This window comes from Amphibalanus amphitrite, unplaced genomic scaffold, assembly GCF_019059575.1.
Source record: "Amphibalanus amphitrite isolate SeventyFive unplaced genomic scaffold, NRLGWU_Aamphi_draft 000787F_arrow, whole genome shotgun sequence".
Classification (NCBI taxonomy): domain Eukaryota; kingdom Metazoa; phylum Arthropoda; class Thecostraca; order Balanomorpha; family Balanidae; genus Amphibalanus; species Amphibalanus amphitrite.
This window is the reverse complement of record NW_024882281.1, coordinates 57,772-78,526: the sequence shown is the minus strand read 5'-3', so window position 1 is coordinate 78,526 and position 20,755 is coordinate 57,772. Positions and strand designations below refer to the sequence as shown.

The window sequence follows — 20,755 nt, the reverse complement described above, 5'->3', positions numbered from 1 at the left end:
CCGTTTTGCCGCAATCGGCGCGGAAATCTGAAAAAGTTAGATTTTTCCGAAAATTTGACCTGTGACCGGTCATAAGTAGGTCAAATGTTGACCTAGGACCAAAAAATATACCACCAATCGCGAGATCTCGTTGAGAGCAATCCGTTGGTCTTTTCCGCTAAGCTCTACGACGCTCCGTTTTCAAACGCCAGGGGGGGTCGCACCAACCCCCCCCCCCTGCATGGGCGAAGGTGGCAAAACACCGTTTACGGGCGAGGGTTAAGGCGGCAGTAAATCCACTGGTGTCTGGGGCGTCTACCGGCGTCGAAAGGCGACATTCATAATTCATTTCACTGGGAGGCATATTGGTGTTGATGTGTAACATTCATTCTCCTGGGGCGCCCGGCAATGGTAAGGGGCGCCCAGCGGGAAGGGGCGCTTCAATATCGTTTGCACCCCTATCCTAGAATACCTTCCGCCGCCACTGAATGAATGAATTATATCTATGGGATGAATGAGTGAGCGAATGAATGAGTGAATAAATGAACGAGACCGAGATGCAAGTTCTTGGTAACCAAAACATGCACACTGACATAACCAAGCTAACCTAGCCCAGCCTATTTCTAGCCTTAGGGCCTGTTCCAGCGCCTCCAGTAGAAATTCTTGACTGGAGGCTCTACCAGAAGTTTTACTGGAGTCGCTGGAACGCAATCTGGAGATTTCAGGGCCCTGTTCATGAACCCCGGCGGTCGCTGCGGCCGCTGCGGTCGCTGCGGCCAGCCGGGTTGTTACGTCACAAAAAGGGGCGGGGCTCATGTAGTATGACGAATGTATGACGTCATCTTGCTGCGGCCGCTGCGATCTCTGCGGCCGCAATCCAGCGACCGCCGAGCCTCAAGAAAACTAATTGCACTGAACTTGGCGCACTGAAGTCAAATAGGCGCAGGCCGTGTTGTCATGGAGACGATTTTGTAAACAAATTATCTACCGGTGTGCTTCAGTTGTAAACAATTGTCGGAAACTATTTCGGCAGCAGACGCTGTTCATGGAACGCTGCTGCGGCCGAGTGAGTGATGACGTTTCAAAAAATGGGCGGAGCTTAGAGCCTGCGGCTGGCCGCAGCGGCCGCAGACTTCATGAACAGGGCCCTGGAGATTGGTGTCACGGAATGAATATGGTACACTCTTGCAAAACAAAATTTGTGTTTAATTTTAGTAAGAAAGATTTACAAAATTATAATAATCTAATTTTCTTTACATTCAAATTGTAAAATTACCAGTCAAAAGCCATTTGTTTACAATCATAATTGTCACATGTGCGCCATAATTGTAGACCAGAGCCTCCAGAGAAATTGGGACCTCTCAACTCTCTGGAGGCTACTGGAGGTTTCTGGAGCTTTGGCGAGAGCTTTCTGGAGCTTTCTGGAGGCGCTGGAACGCTCTCTGGAGGATTCTAGAGCTTTCTGGAGGTTTCTGGAGGTTTCTGGAGGCGCTGGAACAGGCCCTTAGTCTAGCCTGGACCTTACTTGTTTGAACTTAGAAGCGAGACGTATCATTTCAATGAATAGGAATTGAAAATGATTGTCTGAATTTGGCATTTCAGCGAACAAGTTTCTGGCGGTATTAAAGAAGTACAGGCACTGCTATGGTACAGGGTGACACAAAAAAAGCGGTCATCACCAAAATTCCAATAACTTCGGAAATTTTATTCAGATCATCACCAAACTTCGGCCACTTTAGGTCACACCTATGTAGCAGACATCCACCAAGTTTCAAGTCTTCACTACGAATACTTTTAGTACAGTGTGTGTTTTACGGACGCTCCACAATGTGCTCCGGGTGAGCGCCCCGGCGCTGCAGGGCGTAGGCACACCTGCATCCGGCGGGCAAAGTTGCCGATAACCCGATAATAATAACGTTTCAGGGGTAGCACACCCATGAGCACTGTCTCCAGAGGCCATTGCACTCTGTAAAGTGCACAGCCATCGGGTTATCGACAACTTTGCCCGCCGGATGCAAGTGTGCCTACGCCCTGCAGCGCCGTGGCGCTCACCTGGAGCACATTATGGAGCGTCAGTAAAACACACACTGTACTAAAAGTATTCGTAGTGAAGACTTGAAACTTGGTGGATGTATGCTACATAGGTGTGACCTTAAGTGGCCGAAGTTTGGTGCTGATCTGAATAAAACTTCCGAAGTTATTCGAAATTTGGTGATGACCGTTTTTTTTTGTGTCACCCTGTACTATGTTGTTCGGTACAGCTTGAATTGTGACGTCTTGTATATGATTGTGAGTGTTTTTTTTCTTTTTTAACAAACGCCCGAAAAATTTAATTACGGAATAAATCGTTCCCCAATGAAATTCATGCCAGCGTGATCGCTTGCCCGCGTCAGGCCCGCGTGCACCGCGAAAACCCAAACACGCCCGCCGCGCCAGCAGCCGGCCTGTGGGGCTCGTCACGTCCGGCGGCAGAGGCGGCAGCTGGCGGGCCGGGTTTGTTTACACGGGCACGTTCCGGGTCGGTCCCAGCCTCCGCTCCCGGATCCCACGGGGGGGGGGGGGGGCTCCGGAGCGGGTCACAGGCACGCGGAGCTCGCTGCCGACCCAGCGGAGCGCGGAGAACGCCATTGGGGGCAGCCCACGGATAGAGGGTATGGTATGGCAGCTGATGTCCCGGGGGTAGTCCGTACATTGGCGGCACGACTCGGTGTCCCAGCGCACTGACGTCACGAACAACACCCTCTTATCAAATTTTCAGCGTCGATTCGCAACTCTCAGTACCAGATTTCAACAACCACCCTATGTCCAGGGAAATGTAACCAATTACCTACCTAGTTCCACACGGCGATCCTTTCGGAAAGATGTCCCTTTTTCATATAAACTTTATTTGCTCAAGTCAAACGGTATAAACACTCTGGCGGTAATAGTACGTTGTGAGGACTCGATTGCCCACGCAAGACACACTAAACAGTAGACCAAGTTGAACATAAGCATTCACAGCAGCACATGCATGTTAAGAACAGCCATTTAAGTATTTTTCGCGCTAGGAAATCGAACAGTGCTGGCTAACGCTAAAAGCCCCCTACGCAACGACTAGCAGTTGAGAACCTGATTCACATGTGATAAACGCTTCTCACTCTACGCACCAATAGTAACACGAATCAGTTGAAAAAATAAGCAAGTAAACATGCATATTTCATAAGCTCAATATTAACCTGTGCGGCATCTGCAGATGTCTAAAACTCGTCGTGTTTGTAAAGAGCCTCGCCGAACTCGGTGGCCTGTGAGCCGACGAACACGTCGTACTTGTTGAGCACCTCCTCCTTGGTCAGCTCGCCGTTCTGGTCCGTGTCCGACTCGAGAATCAGGTGTTTGGCCTCGGCCAGCGAGTGGTCGTAATCAGGAGGGATGATCCACGCCGATATCTGAGCACAGCAGAGCGCGACGTTACCATAAATAAAAACAGACTATTACTGTGGCCGATGTCTTGCCTTTTTAACAAAGTTTCTTCGTTTGTTTGTTAATTGGGGCTTTAGGGCGCGCCGACTAACAAATTTTCTTTTGAAATTTATAAAAATAATAAATCATAAATGAAAGAACACATCTCTCAATCCGCTTTACAACGAATCGGCTTTGTTACAGAGCGATCACGGTGTAGTTATCTCGAATGTCAGATATTTTTACACATCAATATTTGATGTTTGACGACACCAGCAATGTACTTACGGATGACTTTAACTATGCATGCAATGCGAGGCATATTATATCAAACACGACGTCACCAATGATGTAACACTCTGAGACTGGCATACCTCTTCCTTGTCGAGGTATCCGTTTCCGTCCTTGTCGCGGTAGTTTTTGAACTGCTCGCGCTCCTTCTGTACCCACTCTGGCTCCTCCCCGCCCCCCGCGGCGTCGAACATATCGCCTGCACACAGTCCACACAGTCAGTAATTGAGTACCTACACAAAAACAGAGAAGTCACAAAATATCCGGACCGTTAGGAAGAGACGGGCTAAGTTAATGTTAATGCCATCAGAATCGTTGTGTACAAACGTGCGGCGACCTTTTCCCGAGACATAGTGCGACCTTTCGGAGTAACTTACTTACGAAGATGAGAGCAAACCCTTCAGGCACTTTTTCCTACGGAATATAAATGCTGTTGGAAAACAATAAGTACAGTTCTCACCGATGTACTCGTCCTCTGTGATTCTCCCGTCCTTGTTCTTGTCGATGTCCTCCATGGTTTCAATAACGACTATCTCTTTCATGTGGTCTACCTCTTCGGGATGAAGAAAGTGAGCGAACTCCTCGCGCGACAGATTGCCATCGCCGTCCTGGTGACAGCAATCCACTCATCAATGCTTGCAGGCCAGTGTCATTTATCCGTCTAGCAGTGCTTTCGTTGATTCCTAATCAACTATGAAATAAAAAAAGAATAATAATTATGGGTAAGTAGAACGCAGATACGTTTAATTTCACGGAGCTTTGCTCCGCACCCGTTACATTATCATATTTCATATTTTGCATCTTTAGATTCAAAAAAAAATTGTCCACTTTAAGGGGGAACCTACATACATTTCGAGTGAACTACCGACAGGCGACAATAGTAAACTTCGAAATCCACATTCTGCAATCAGATCCATTTAGCATCCGCCCCCATGTAGCCGAGCCGTAATCGGGCATAAGTGGGCAGTGGGCACCGTCCCACATAATTGCAGCTTCGTTACTCGTTCCTCCCTTCCAGCAAAACATGACTTTCGTCAGTCGTTCTCCATTTATTTGCGTAAAATAAAAGAAAGTTATATCTTAACCCGCGCGGGGCTGGGGGGGGGGGTAAATTTTACCCCCCCCCCCTCGCGAATTTTTGCAATATCTCAAATATATAATGAAACGAGGCCCTGGGCCTCGTTTCATAAAAGGAATTACTTACGGCGTTCCGTCAATTTGGCGTATTTGATGCCAATTCGGTTTCATAAAGCTGGAGACCGGAGTAATTCACACCATCGAAATTACGGAGCTTCATTTACGGCAAATTCTCGATTCCGGACCAATTGATGCCATTTGGGTTTCATAAAACGACGTAACTAACGCCAAATATTTTATCAAGTTCTTGATATGAGTGGTGTAAACTACGCACAAAAATGTTGCGTGAATATGAATTAATGTGAAGATTCGAAGCTAATTTTTAATATATTTTATAATGTTGAGCCCGGTGAGGAAGAAAGAACAGCCCAAATGAGAAAAAGAAACTGCAAATCTTCTGTACCAGTCGCTTTTTGTGGCCACTATCGGAATTTTGTTTATTCGCCGCGCCGCGCCGCTTTCGTAGTTAGACACTTCTGCTTAGCTGGCTTTCTGCTGTTTTCAATATATTGATTTAAAGGAAATAGTTCACTTTTAACATGGGGTTTTGAACTGGAATAGCAGTTTCGTAGCTTGAGCTGAGACTAGCACAAATCAGGAGCGTTTACGGCTCAACGATCACCCTAGACGAAGATATTGCATTTCTCGTTCCGAAAAGAGTGCCTTGCAGTCTGCAGAGGAATGCGTGCCTTGCACAGGAATGCAGCCACGTCATCGTCAGCCAATCAGCATGCTGCTTACAGCCTATGCAGTATGCGTAGGTTTGAATCACGCGATATGATTGGTCAACGCGCAATAAGCTTCCGCCTCAAACATTATTTTACATAGAATATAGTTCGTCCTATATTAAAATAAAGAAAATAATTGTTTTTACAAAAAGGTTTTACTTTCTTTCATGATCATTTTGAGCATAAAAAATCATAAATCAATAGCAAAATACTAATTTCAGGAAAGTGAACTGTTTCCTTTAATAAAGGATGGTCATCAGTATCATTTTTTTCATAAATAATTTTTTAAGATTTAAGTTCAACATTAATTGTTTTATAATTTCTCGCAAAAAATAAGTGTTGACATGAAATTGTAATTTGTAGGACGCTTGATAAATTACAGCAACTACGCAAATGTGCTTAGTTACGGAGGTGTAAACAATTCCAGTTGTGGTTTTGTGAAACGGCTTCATTTGCGCTCCGTAGTTTGAAAGGGTGTGAATTACGGAAAGGTGTAAGTTACGGCAGAGCTTTATGAAACGAGGCCCTGGTGTCAAATTGATGCAGCCTACTGAAAGTTTCGCGTCGATAGGTCTGGCGGCTTAGAAGTTATTGCAGAAAAACGAGAGGGGGGCGGGGGCTATGAATACCCCCCCTCACGTGGGGCGCGGGTTAACGAGCCACCACTGATGTGGCATAAGTAATTAGGTCCGTTGCACTTTTTAAAATGTAGCCAGCTCGTTCCTGAAATGTAACACCGTTCCGTAAGGGAGGGAGGAGAAGACCGAGCCCAACTGCCCAGCTATGGGTTTGGCAATGACTCGCCCCAAACACTGTGCTCTTGGCTTACCGCGTCGGCCGTCCTCCACCTCCTGTGGTCGCGCTCAATCATCTTTTTGTAGCTGTCCCCGTCCTCGTCCTCTTGGTCGTTCGAGTCGTCGGTGAAGCCGTAGACGGACTTTTTGTAGTCCTCCCACGTGATGTGGTCCTTGTCGTTAGTGGTGTGCGCCTGCCGCAACAGCAGAACAGAACGTTGTCGGAACTGACACTAGCTTTGTTATTCGAAACGGTGAACTAAAACCTGGTTGCGGAATACCACTCAAAAAGCATTACAGATTTAGCAATTCAGGTAAGCGTGCAGACTGCAGAGTATCTCCGTTGAAAAGTTTAGTCAGCATTTTCAATAGGAGGAATTTATCTATAAAACCAGTATAACGCCTTTTGGGGCGACTAACGGAGCGAGCGAGAGGGTGAGCCTTGCACGTGCGAAATTTCGAGGGGGTACGGCCCTCCAGGTATTAACCCTCGCCCATGTAGGGGGGGGGGGTTGGTGCACCCCTCCCCCCCCCCTGAGGTTTTTCTTAGCTACACGCCGAACCGTTTCAGATAGCCTGCTCAAATTTTCAGTACCCTATGGGGCATCCTTTGCGCAACTTTTGGTTTTTTTTGTCAAGGTCATGTCAGGTCACGGAGTTATGACGTCATAAAGGGAACAACCTCCGGCCAGATTTACGCTAAATTGGAGATTGCTTCACATTGGTATAAATGCCGACTGACCTGACACAGTGACGGATTGTTTTAGAATCATAACTGGCTGATTTGACATTGGCACAATGTCCGTTGACCTTTTCAAGGTTACTAAAGGTCAAGGTCAGGTCAGTGACCTCGGTTGACCTGTAATGACTTCTTGCACTTGTATGCCTTTTCGGGGTATTTTGATGCCCTGAATTCGAATTTGCTATCCATTTCAGGCATCGTCGGTTGTTTCTTGTTGTTCATTTTGGGTCAGGGTCAGGTCAGTGACGTCACACGCCTGACGTGACCCAATGCACAAATGACCTTGCAGACTTCCGATGCTCCCAACGCATCATTTTTTTTTAGTTATGACATCGAAATACACACCAAACGATAGAGAATTGATCAAGGATCACGATAGTGAAGGTTTCAAGTCGATATCTCTTACCGTTTTGCCGCAATCGGCGCGGAGATCTGAAAAAGTTAGATTTTTCCGAAAATTTGACCTTTCACCGGTCATACGTAGGTCAAATGTTGACCTAGGACCAAAAAAATATACCACCAATCGCGAGATCTCGTTGAGAGCAATCCGTTGCTCTTTTCCGCTAAGCTCTACGACGCTCCGTTTTCAAACACCAGGGGGGTCGCACCAACCCCCCCCCCTGCATGGGCGAAGGTGGCAAAACACCGTTTACGGGCGAGGGTTAACCCTCGCCCTGGCAGGGCATTTTTCATAACACGGCCTGGCAGGGGGGGGGGTCAATACGACCCCCCCCCCCCTCGCGATTGGCTCCTATGGCACCTAGAAACACCAAATTCGGTAGGTAGGTGGGCCCCCCTGGAGTTCTCGCCCCTGTGCAAATTTGGTTGCTCTAGGTCAATATTTAGGGGGGTTTTGGGGGTATAAATGTAAAAATTTCGCTAAAAACAGGTCAAAAGTTTTTCGCTTATAACTTTTGATCTAATTAAGATAGAGCAAAAAGAAAAGCACCAGTGAACTCAGCACGTCAAGGCGCGTCGAATGATATACGTTTTAGCTTGCTTAAGTGTACTTAAAGTTTTCCTTAAATTTTAAGTAAACTTAAATTAATAAATTAAGTTAAAGTTGACCAAATTGCATCATATCGCATATCATTCGATTCGGCTGATCACCAGGAACACAATGGTACCATTTTTAAGCTCTAGCGTCATTATGTGCCAAGTTATTGGCAAAAACGTCATTTGACCTCAGTTGACCTCATTTGACCTGACCCATGGATAAGTACACCAAACAAAGAAGCACCAAGTGACCTGCTGTTGAGTACTGTGGTTTCAAAGCACAAAAGTGATAGAACGAAGCGGATATCTCCAGTATTTTCCGAATTTAGTATTTTCCCATAGGCTTAACATTACGACGTAATGACCTCTAACTGACCTCAGGTCAGTGACCTCAAACCCGAACTATATGTTATACAACTCGGTGAAATTAGCACATCCTGAAAGTTTGAAGGAAATCAGTACAAAACTGTGAGTTGGACAGGTGCAAAAAGAAATTTGAAATTTGACCATGACCTTGTACCGGTTTTTCTGACCTGGTGACCTGACCTAAGGTCACACGGACCTGAAATTTTCAGGTCATATGTAAAAAGGTTGCCCCATAGGCTGTGCCAAATTTGGCGGCGCTGCGCGCCGCCGTTTTTACGCTATCTTCGAAAAACCTTAGGGGGGGGTCGCATCGACCCCCCCCCCTGCCAGGGCGAGGGTTAAGTGGTTGGTTGCCAACATCACAATAATCGATCTGCATTGATGAATACGTCTAATGGCTGTTGAAAACCACTGCCGAGATGTGTGCACGAACCCTCTTCTCATTTGTATTGAGTCATTTTACAGGAGTGTCTCTGTCATTTGAAGTTATTACACCAAAAGCACATAGGCTAACCAACCACTCTTTTGCTGGAGGGCCGTACCTCCAACTGACTTGTGCACGGCACCCTACCGGTCTCTAGCGATGTGCCAAATTTGAACGCAATCGGCCTAGTCGTTCTCGAGATCTGGGAGCGGCACCCTGCACGTGCGCACGTGCAAAATGGGTCCCAACTGACTTTTGCACGGCACCCTACTAACCGGTCCCTAACCATGTTCCAAATTTCAGCGCAATCGGTTCAGCCGTTCTCGAGATCTGGAATCGACCCCTGCACGTGCGCACGTGCAGCAGCACCCCAGCTGTGACACAGATATGCATGGCCTGGTGGGTGCCTACCTACATGCTAACTTTCAGCGCAATCGGCCCAGTAGTTACCGAGATATTGCAATTGTTACAAAGGCGACACCTCTTCGTTTTGCACGTGGCACGTGCATAAAGTGTTACCCACGTCCCACACGCATCGGGAATAGTCCAATATTTGGTAGAAGGAATGAAGGTGTCCTACAAAAATTGCCGCGTGTAAATCGGTCAAGGAGTTGCTGAGATATAAGCCTCGTAAAAGCGTCCCGAACGGTCGGCCGGCCGCTCATACTCAAATTTCCGTTAATCTATGGAAAGACTACGCTCGCTTCGCTCGCTCCGTAAAAACTGGTACCATCCACTACGCCTCGTGAAAACCAGCACGCTCGTTTGTATAAAAAAGATCCCTATCAATAAGGGGCATAACGGCAAAGAATAGTGCATAAAATCACAATTCATCCTCTTAAAGGTAGTGTGCCACCTTTGAAAGATTTCCCATTTTATTTTTCCTAGGATAAGAAGCTTCTGTTTTTACCTAATATCGCAAAAAAATCAAAAATGGGCCTGGAATAGTGCCTTTTTCGCCTAAAAGTTTATCGGTTTTTCGATATGTATAACAACTGTAGTGGGCTCACCTGCAAACAGGCGTCGGCAACAATCGCGAATGCGGCGCACATGTGACAATAAGCAAAGGTCATTATAGAGTTACGACGTACGGGAATGAGTTATCAGCTGTCTAATCGTAGACAACACAATGTCGAGCCTGAAACGGTAAGCCTGTATTGGTATTGTTTCTTTTATTTGGCTGTCGAACATTATTTATGGTTTGAAATATGATTTTATGTAAAATAATTGATATGAAAAAGCCGTCTCTTAACCCTCGCATGTGTAGGGGGGGGGGGGTCGGATGGACCCCCCCCCCATGGTTTTTCGCGAATAACTCGCGTAAAAAGCGGCCGATCGCGACGAAACTTTCAGTACCCTCGCATTGATCAATTTTACACCTACCCTGAAAATTTCATGACCCTGACCCTAATGACCTTTGACCTGTGACCTCTTTTCCGAGACCATGTTTGGCCGGAATCGCGATTTCGCGTATGTCGGCTCGCACTAGCCGCGTGTTTGCAAGCTTTTCGTGGTTTCAAACGTTCCAACATGTGATTTGATGTTACTCCCGTGTGTGTCAAGGTCACCTGAAGGTCAGGTCAGGTCATTGACCTTTGGTGACCTCGGGTGACCTCGGGTCACTTTTTCAAGTTTTACATGTTTCTAGGCTAGTTTTTGGAGCTGAATTCGAATTTAGCAACCATTTGAACATTTACGAAGTAGTTTTGGTGACTTCGTAACATGTTACGAAGCTGTCAGAGGCGGTTGACACGTACTACGAATACCCGTCACGACGCCTACTAGTTGGCCTGACCTGACCTGACCCGACCTGGTCTAAATGCTTCAAGACATCATCTGTGATCAAAACTAACACGATATTCGTGATCAGCACCCCGAAAAACCCCTTAGCAGCCACACTTTACGACTTTCTAACAGGTCCCGATTTTCCCGACTTTGGGTCATTGACCTGACCTGGAAGGTCAACCAATGACCTAGGACCTTAAAATTGGGTATCATCGGCTTCCGCTCGTCACGGGCAACACGCTCGTTTTTTCCGCGAAGCTCTAGCTCGATCAGGGGCCAAACGGCAAGGGGGGGTCCACCGACCCCCCCCCTACACATTAGAAGCTGGCAAACGCCGCACACATGCGAGGGTTAAGTTATGACCCCATTTCACCACACGCAAGTGGCAGAAATGACAATGATCAGCTGACGCATTTTTCTTGGCCGAAGTCAGAGCGCGCGGCCCGACGGACCACGTCGGTTGGACCCCCCCTTGCCGTTTGGCCCCTGATCGAGCTAGAGCTTCGCGGAAAAAACGAGCGTGTTGCCCGTGACGAGCGGAAGCCGATGATACCCAATTTTAAGGTCCTAGGTCATTGGTTGACCTTCCAGGTCAGGTCAATGACCCAAAGTCGGGAAAATCGGGACCTGTTAGAAAGTCGTAAAGTGTGGCTGCTAAGGGGTTTTTCGGGGTGCTGATCACGAATATCGTGTTAGTTTTGATCACAGATGATGTCTTGAAGCATTTAGACCAGGTCGGGTCAGGTCAGGTCAGGCCAACTAGTAGGCGTCGTGACGAGTATTCGTAGTACGTGTCAACCGCCTCTGACAGCTTCGTAACATGTTACGAAGTCACCAAAACTACTTCGTAAATGTTCAAATGGTTGCTAAATTCGAATTCAGCTCCAAAAACTAGCCTAGAAACATGTAAAACTTGAAAAAGTGACCCGAGGTCACCCGAGGTCACCAAAGGTCAATGACCTGACCTGACCTTCAGGTGACCTTGACACACACGGGAGTAACATCAAATCACATGTTGGAACGTTTGAAACCACGAAAAGCTTGCAAACACGCGGCTAGTGCGAGCCGACATACGCGAAATCGCGATTCCGGCCAAACATGGTCTCGGAAAAGAGGTCACAGGTCAAAGGTCATTAGGGTCAGGGTCATGAAATTTTCAGGGTAGGTGTAAAATTGATCAATGCGAGGGTACTGAAAGTTTCGTCGCGATCGGCCGCTTTTTACGCGAGTTATTCGCGAAAAACCATGGGGGGGGTCCATCCGACCCCCCCCCCCCCCTACACATGCGAGGGTTAAGAGACGGCTTTTTCATATCAATTATTTTACATAAAATCATATTTCAAACCATAAATAATGTTCGACAGCCAAATAAAAGAAACAATACCAATACAGGCTTACCGTTTCAGGCTCGACATTGTGTTGTCTACGATTAGACAGCTGATAACTCATTCCCGTACGTCGTAACTCTATAATGACCTTTGCTTATTGTCACATGTGCGCCGTATTCGCGATTGTTGCCGACGCCTGTTTGCAGGTGAGCCCACTACAGTTGTTATACATATCGAAAAACCGATAAACTTTTAGGCGAAAAAGGCACTATTCCAGGCCCATTTTTGATTTTTTTGCGATATTAGGTAAAAACAGAAGCTTCTTATCCTAGGAAAAATAAAATGGGAAATCTTTCAAAGGTGGCACACTACCTTTAAGAGGATGAATTGTGATTTTATGCACTATTCTTTGCCGTTATGCCCCTTATTGATAGGGATCTTTTTTATACAAACGAGCGTGCTGGTGGCTGCTAAGGGGTTTTTCGGGGTGCTGATCACGAATATCGTGTTAGTTTTGATCACAGATGATGTCTTGAAGCATTTAGACGCTGCTAAGGGGTTTTTCGGGGTGCTGATCACGAATATCGTGTTAGTTTTGATCACAGATGATGTCTTGAAGCATTTAGACCAGGTCGGGTCAGGTCAGGTCAGGCCAACTAGTAGGCGTCGTGACGGGTATTCGTAGTACGTGTCAACCGCCTCTGACAGCTTCGTAACATGTTACGAAGTCACCAAAACTACTTCGTAAATGTTCAAATGGTTGCTAAATTCGAATTCAGCTCCAAAAACTAGCCTAGAAACATGTAAAACTTGAAAAAGTGACCCGAGGTCACCCGAGGTCACCAAAGGTCAATGACCTGACCTGACCTTCAGGTGACCTTGACACACACGGGAGTAACATCAAATCACATGTTGGAACGTTTGAAACCACGAAAAGCTTGCAAACACGCGGCTAGTGCGAGCCGACATACGCGAAATCGCGATTCCGGCCAAACATGGTCTCGGAAAAGAGGTCACAGGTCAAAGGTCATTAGGGTCAGGGTCATGAAATTTTCAGGGTAGGTGTAAAATTGATCAATGCGAGGGTACTGAAAGTTTCGTCGCGATCGGCCGCTTTTTACGCGAGTTATTCGCGAAAAACCATGGGGGGGGGTCCATCCGACCCCCCCCCCCCCCTACACATGCGAGGGTTAAGAGACGGCTTTTTCATATCAATTATTTTACATAAAATCATATTTCAAACCATAAATAATGTTCGACAGCCAAATAAAAGAAACAATACCAATACAGGCTTACCGTTTCAGGCTCGACATTGTCTTGTCTACGATTAGACAGCTGATAACTCATTCCCGTACGTCGTAACTCTATAATGACCTTTGCTTATTGTCACATGTGCGCCGCATTCGCGATTGTTGCCGACGCCTGTTTGCAGGTGAGCCCACTACAGTTGTTATACATATCGAAAAACCGATAAACTTTTAGGCGAAAAAGGCACTATTCCAGGCCCATTTTTGATTTTTTTGCGATATTAGGTAAAAACAGAAGCTTCTTATCCTAGGAAAAATAAAATGGGAAATCTTTCAAAGGTGGCACACTACCTTTAAGAGGATGAATTGTGATTTTATGCACTATTCTTTGCCGTTATGCCCCTTATTGATAGGGATCTTTTTTATACAAACGAGCGTGCTGGTTTTCACGAGGCGTAGTGGATGGTACCAGTTTTTACGGAGCGAGCGAAGCGAGCGTAGTCTTGAGGTCTGCACCGGCCGGCTGCAGCCGCGGCTGGCTGCAGCCCCACGGCTGTGGGCCGGGGCGGCTGCAAATATCTCCAAGAACACGGCTACGGCTGTGGCCACGGCTGTGAGATTTCAAGCTCAATCTTAAGTACTCAAATATAAAATTTTAAATCCTTAATCTTACATTCTGATAAGCAGTCTAGCCTGTAAAAATCATGCAAAGGATGCCCAGCAACATTGAAAGTGGTGAAGCCTTTGAAAACCTGTAATGGTCTTACCATTTGCTGTAGGAAAGTTTGCACTCTGGTACAGAATACTAATTATAGGTACAAATTGTCCCTTCATCATCAAGAGCTTGACAGTTTCAGAAAATGCAACATGTTGCATTGTCAATCCCTCTCAAATCAATCTCACCTGGTCATTAGGAGAGCACCTTACAGCTATTGAAGACGAGCGTTCAGTAATTCTTTCAGTTAATAGAAAAAAAACCACGCCTAGGTAAAGGCAGGTAAAGGCTTCATTATATTATCTAAAATAACTCGTAGATATATTTCTGGATTTTCGGCAAGTCCAATTACATAATATAAAACTGGCGCTTTATGTTCTAACTGGTGTGTGAGTGACCGCTTACAGAAAATGCTGATCAACGAAGCCAATGGAATTATATTATAAGTGAGCATGAACCTTACTTACGGTTAATTCACATGATGGTGAAAACCCTGAACACGTAATTCACATGACGGTGAGATCCCTGAACACAATATTTCTTACGCGAGCTGTTAACTCTACTAAAAAAATGACGTCTTCTTCTGAAAATGTAAAAATTTGATGATTAATCTTTGTTTGAGAGCAAGTTTTTAACTGTATAGCATTATTATTTATTAATTATAATTTTTATGGCTGTTTATAGTGACACAAAACAATTAATTGCCACTTCTTTGCTATTGACGTCATTAAAAACTCAAGTATAATTTTTGATTGAAAGAGGCAATTGTGGCTCGAACGTCCTTGGGGATTTGAGCGAAGATCATTATTTGGAAAAATCAAAATAGATGAATGTTTTTCTTTCTTGGATGCTCACTATTCGGCCTTGTGCTCACTAGTGTTTTGATGCCTTGCATATCAAATTAGTTTGAAACTTGCTCAGAAGGCTGCTTCAAGCCTGGCATATCACACCCCAGAAAATATGCAAGGTAAGAAAGAAGCAAGAGTTTTGACTAGACAATCACTGTTTGACAGTCCATCAACTTCAGTTTCATTTTCCATACCTAACATTGATAATGAAAAGCATCAGGGTCTGTTGTTCTGTCCCACAAACATGCTTCAGGATTTGGCATTAGATGTCTACACTGTTAGTGCTTCTATTCTGGTTCGTTGTTTATGTTTTCTGTTGATGTAGGTACCTACCTACCCATCTTTCTTAACCCCTTGCAAGGGCTTGTGTAGGCATGCGATGCGCATCAGGCTTCAGGCCTTCGGCCTAAAGCCAGATACACAACCACTTAACCTATGATGCTTCATGAGTTTGAGAATCTATAGCCCATTGCAATGTGCTTTTGGCTATATGTTTCAACTAAAAACAACTTATTATATACTATTTGGTTGCATTTCATTGAAAGTATCCACGGCCGGCTGACGGCTGGCTGCCCACAGTTTGCCACGGCTGTGGGCGGCTGTGGCTGTGGAGCCACGGCTGCGGGGCGGCTAGGCTGTGGAAAATTGCAGCCGTGCAGAACTCTAGTGTGCCACCTTTGAAAGATTTCCCATTTTATTTTTCCTAGGATAAGAAGCTTCTGTTTTTACCTAATATCGCAAAAAAATCAAAAATGGGCCTGGAATAGTGCCTTTTTCGCCTAAAAGTTTATCGGTTTTTCGATATGTATAACAACTGTAGTGGGCTCACCTGCAAACAGGCGTCGGCAACAATCGCGAATGCGGCGCACATGTGACAATAAGCAAAGGTCATTATAGAGTTACGACGTACGGGAATGAGTTATCAGCTGTCTAATCGTAGACAACACAATGTCGAGCCTGAAACGGTAAGCCTGTATTGGTATTGTTTCTTTTATTTGGCTGTCGAACATTATTTATGGTTTGAAATATGATTTTATGTAAAATAATTGATATGAAAAAGCCGTCTCTTAACCCTCGCATGTGTAGGGGGGGGGGGGTCGGATGGACCCCCCCATGGTTTTTCGCGAATAACTCGCGTAAAAAGCGGCCGATCGCGACGAAACTTTCAGTACCCTCGCATTGATCAATTTTACACCTACCCTGAAAATTTCATGACCCTGACCCTAATGACCTTTGACCTGTGACCTCTTTTCCGAGACCATGTTTGGCCGGAATCGCGATTTCGCGTATGTCGGCTCGCACTAGCCGCGTGTTTGCAAGCTTTTCGTGGTTTCAAACGTTCCAACATGTGATTTGATGTTACTCCCGTGTGTGTCAAGGTCACCTGAAGGTCAGGTCAGGTCATTGACCTTTGGTGACCTCGGGTGACCTCGGGTCACTTTTTCAAGTTTTACATGTTTCTAGGCTAGTTTTTGGAGCTGAATTCGAATTTAGCAACCATTTGAACATTTACGAAGTAGTTTTGGTGACTTCGTAACATGTTACGAAGCTGTCAGAGGCGGTTGACACGTACTACGAATACCCGTCACGACGCCTACTAGTTGGCCTGACCTGACCTGACCCGACCTGGTCTAAATGCTTCAAGACATCATCTGTGATCAAAACTAACACGATATTCGTGATCAGCACCCCGAAAAACCCCTTAGCAGCCACACTTTACGACTTTCTAACAGGTCCCGATTTTCCCGACTTTGGGTCATTGACCTGACCTGGAAGGTCAACCAATGACCTAGGACCTTAAAATTGGGTATCATCGGCTTCCGCTCGTCACGGGCAACACGCTCGTTTTTTCCGCGAAGCTCTAGCTCGATCAGGGGCCAAACGGCAAGGGGGGGTCCAACCGACCCCCCCCCCCCTACACATTAGAAGCTGGCAAACGCCGCACACATGCGAGGGTTAAGTTATGACCCCATTTCACCACACGCAAGTGGCAGAAATGACAATGATCAGCTGACGCATTTTTCTTGGCCGAAGTCAGAGCGCGCGGCCCGACGGACCACCACCGCACCACAAAGTATGAGCAGAAGCCGCGCCCAAAGCCAGGGCCCCGGTAACGTGAGGTAGCCGAGTCGGGGCAGCGTGCGCTGACCCAAGCCGGGGCGCGAGTTACCTAAGTGTGGAACTACCCAGCGCCGAGCCGGCCGGATGACGTCACACCACGGCCAGTGCCGGCGCGGCGGCAGACTGGCCGAGATTGGAATGGTCTTAACTTGGCGAAGAGGCATCGGACGCCAAACTTCTGCTGCAGCTATTAATCACATTTCATGCGTTTCTTCCATGTGTATGAGCTATCAAGTCCTTCGAATACCTAATGTGTAGGTGAGCGTACCTGCATTTAGCAGTGTGTGCTATGCTATGTGGATGGGCACATTCGACAGTCGACACACTGCGCAATGGATTCCGATATTGCTTGGCTGATTCTGGCTTTGTGTCTTCGAACGAACCACTGAAAGGGAGGACGTCATTTTTAAGGGTTGTTAGGTGCACTCAAACGTTTTAAGATAAGCAACTGCTGATTGAATTTCTGGCGAGGGTTGGTGGAACGCTCTGTTTACAAATGAGTATCTTCTACCTACCTAGTACCTACCTGCAGTGGCAAATAACTGGGTCGCGGTCAGTTAGGCATGATTCACGAAGTCCCTTATCTTTTATTAGACTTATTAAGCCCAATGTGCAACATTTGCGTCTTTTCGCGTTGTATCGGGTAGCAAATGAGAAAATCTGCTTCTTCTCCACAGCCCTCAATTCAAGAAACCGTCCTTTTCCTTATCGCATCATTCCAGAACATAATTTTCAAACATGGGTATCTTCCCCACAAAAAAACTGAAGCAGTTTCCTTCGGCTCCAATGCGCCGCTCGCCCAGGGAGACGGAAGTGTTATATTCTCGGCGGTCCAGTCTGCATTCTGCAGCACACTCAAACTTGGCGGACCCCCAGCGCACGACTGAACGATTCGTATTGTTGTGAGTGACTGTGACAATTCACTGGTGGTTTCGGAATAATTAACAGGCGGCGCAGCCCAGTGCCTCTTACAATGAATTACAGTGGCGAATGCACTATTGCAGAGAAGAAATGGATTGAGCAGATGCCCAACCTCGCTGTATTATCAACTTAACATTAGGTACGCTTTACATTTTAATCAGGCAATCATGTAAACAAACGACTTGCGAGTTGCGACCCTTCCGCCTTACATAACTCGGCAGAATGCCCCTGAGTCGGCTAAACTACACTGCATCTCTTCAAACCTTAAGTATTTTACAATTTACCACTCAGCTATGCAACAGGCTTATAATTCACTGCTCAAGTCTCAACCCCTTTTTCCCTGGCGAACAGTTCGCCGACAGAGCCCGATTTGCAGACAACGGGTGGGGGGCCCCCTAATCGTGCGCGGGTCGAAGCTGATCCATGATTCGGCGAACATCGCGAATTAATGGCGAATCTGTTGCGAATAGTCGGCGATACCTTGGCAACAATTCGGCGCACGTACCGACATGTCGGCGGTGACTCGGCGAGTGTTTGGCGATCATGTTCGTTTATTATAAGTTCGGCGAACGGCCACGAAATTTTCATTTTTCATGAAATTTTCGTGGCGGTCGTGACGAACCGTAAAAGTCGCGCGGTGGGCACCGACTGGTCTGCGAAATGCCAAGACCGTGGAAGAAAGATCCCGAATCGATCCGCGACATAGGATGACTTGCATATTCGTGCACATTCGTGTGCCAAAATTCGGCAGTGTAACAAGGGCTTTAGGTAACTCGCAGCCGGGGCCGCAGCTTTGGGCGCGGTCTACCGCATTCCCGCGGGCAGCCCCGGGCTATCACATGACACCGGGAGGACGCGCGGCCCCGGCTTGGGTCAGCGCACGCTGCCCCGACTCGGCTACCTCACGTTACCGGGGCCCTGGCTATGGGCGCGGTCTACCGCACCACCTAACAGGCGTGTTCGAAACCGCAGGAGATGATGATGAACGGGTTTATCGAAACTTGATTGGATGAGCATATCGGTAATAGCGATTTCAGTGTGTGCATTTATTGTTCATAGTGGTGTGAAATGTGGTTGGGGTACGACCGACAACCCGTCGGGGCGAATTTCGCACTGGGGTACTCAAAATTTGAAGAATTTAAGACGTTTCCATGAGTTTTGAAGGTATGGATAAGTTCTAAAAATCCGGTTCTCCTTATCTGGGCCACTAACTCCATACGGTCCAGGAAAGCTGGCACACTACCTTTAAAACGTGAAATTTGATAGGTCTGACGTTCATCAGCTTCCGATCGTCAGGAGCCATCATTACTGTATATTGACAACGGGAGCTCCAAAAACATCACCCTGTTCGGCGAGATGCCTCTGCTAAATATATTTATGCCCAGCGGCAGCCTCGCGCTCAGCCCACCTGCCATTGTCGCTCAGCGTCCTCGTTGATGTATTTGCCCTGAGTGAACTTTATCCACTTGGTCAGCTCTTCCTCCGTGAGCCTCCCGTCACGGTTTGCGTCGATTTTGTCGTAGATCAGCCTGCGAGCGAACATCAGCTCAGTGACAATCACAGCACGGAGACAGATGGAGCACTAGAAAAAACGCAATACAACAATACCAGACAACTTTTACCGAAACCGGATTATTTTTTAAAAGCCGGACTGACTACGCTAACGAGTGAAGCGACTCTGATCATAAAATCCCGGGATGTCGACAGGATCTATGTTGCAGTCAAACTTCGCGTGCCCATATAGCAGGGTTCAATCCATCCACTCGATAGTTCAGTGGCTCAGGGCCCGGCCAGCTGGCGCAGACCCTCCCCGTCAAGAGCCTCGCGTATCGAGCGGCGCCGGATCCTATCCCCAGACACCTACCGCTTGGCTACAATCCCACCACGCCTATGATCAGTTTTCGAACCAGACACGGACGTTAAACACCTACGAATTGAACGAAATCATCACTCACTGACATCCTTTGCCCAGAGTTTTCCAGAGGGACCAATGCGTGCTACTTCTGACATGATTTGTTAGCTTTCGCGAGAAAGACGACTCATCCAGGAATTCCGCCCTTTCTATGCCGAATACATATATCATTAAACTTTTCGAAGTTGTTACGATACCGGAGTGAATATATTTCTCCTGCAATGCTTGTGAATATTGGAGCTTCCGATAGGTAACTAAATATAGCTTAGCATTTTTGGCTGTCTGGGTTGTCGTCTTCTGTATCACGTGATCACCCAAAGATCAATGCTGCGAATTATCATCAACATTAGTCAAGCGATTACCCTGGGCGTCCCAGCTATCGGTATAAAAACGTTAAAGGCGCGAAACGTATTATTCTAAATATACCTTAGATCTAGTCCTAGGCTCATGTCATTTTTACGATCTAGGCATCACCTTTTAAGGATAATAATGTCGACGACTCCAACGATTTAAAGCAAGGCTTTTAAACGCTTCTCACAATTCATTACAATTTACAACTTTGAATCGACTCACAATTAGTGGTAGAAAGGCAACCACCTTTCTATGTCCTTAACCATTTTAACGACAGATGGCAAACGTGATGTTGATCAAGACAGCCCATATTCAGCCCAGATTCAGCCCGGATTCAGTCCAGATTCGGGACACCTCCGATCAAGCTGAAACTCGCACACAATGTAGGCCATGACATGCCCAATCCACAGTCCAAGTCGTTCGGCGGCACTCCCAGCCGTTTGACCTACAGGGTGTAACGAAATTATCCGGACATCGTTCTTCCCGCTCTTATTAGAGAACAAAACAGTCGGGGGCTTTCTCGTTTATTTACCGATGTAGCCACCGTTCATCTTAACACAGTCACTCATGCGCTGGGGCATCCCAGCCACTAGACTCTCCAGCACACTGCTTTTGATCCGGCGCCACGCCGT

General features: G+C 46.6%; 1 protein-coding gene across 4 annotated transcripts in view; it reads right to left on the bottom strand.

Annotated features, from left to right (window-relative positions):
* Positions 1–2,847: 2,847 nt before the first annotated feature.
* LOC122366138 (calumenin-like) overlaps positions 2,848–20,755 on the bottom strand; it is a 28,138-nt gene continuing 10,230 nt past the window's right edge. For all 4 annotated transcript variants that reach the window (XM_043338005.1, XM_043338006.1, XM_043338007.1 and 1 more), the window contains exons 4-8: positions 19,269–19,389; positions 6,403–6,561; positions 4,169–4,316; positions 3,792–3,907; positions 2,848–3,404 (exon numbers count right to left, since the gene is read on the bottom strand). In XM_043338005.1, the coding sequence (XP_043193940.1) occupies positions 3,216–3,404; positions 3,792–3,907; positions 4,169–4,316; positions 6,403–6,561; positions 19,269–19,389 (733 nt within the window). In that variant the 3' untranslated portion in view covers positions 2,848–3,215. The remainder of the gene's footprint in view (positions 3,405–3,791; positions 3,908–4,168; positions 4,317–6,402; positions 6,562–19,268; positions 19,390–20,755) is intronic.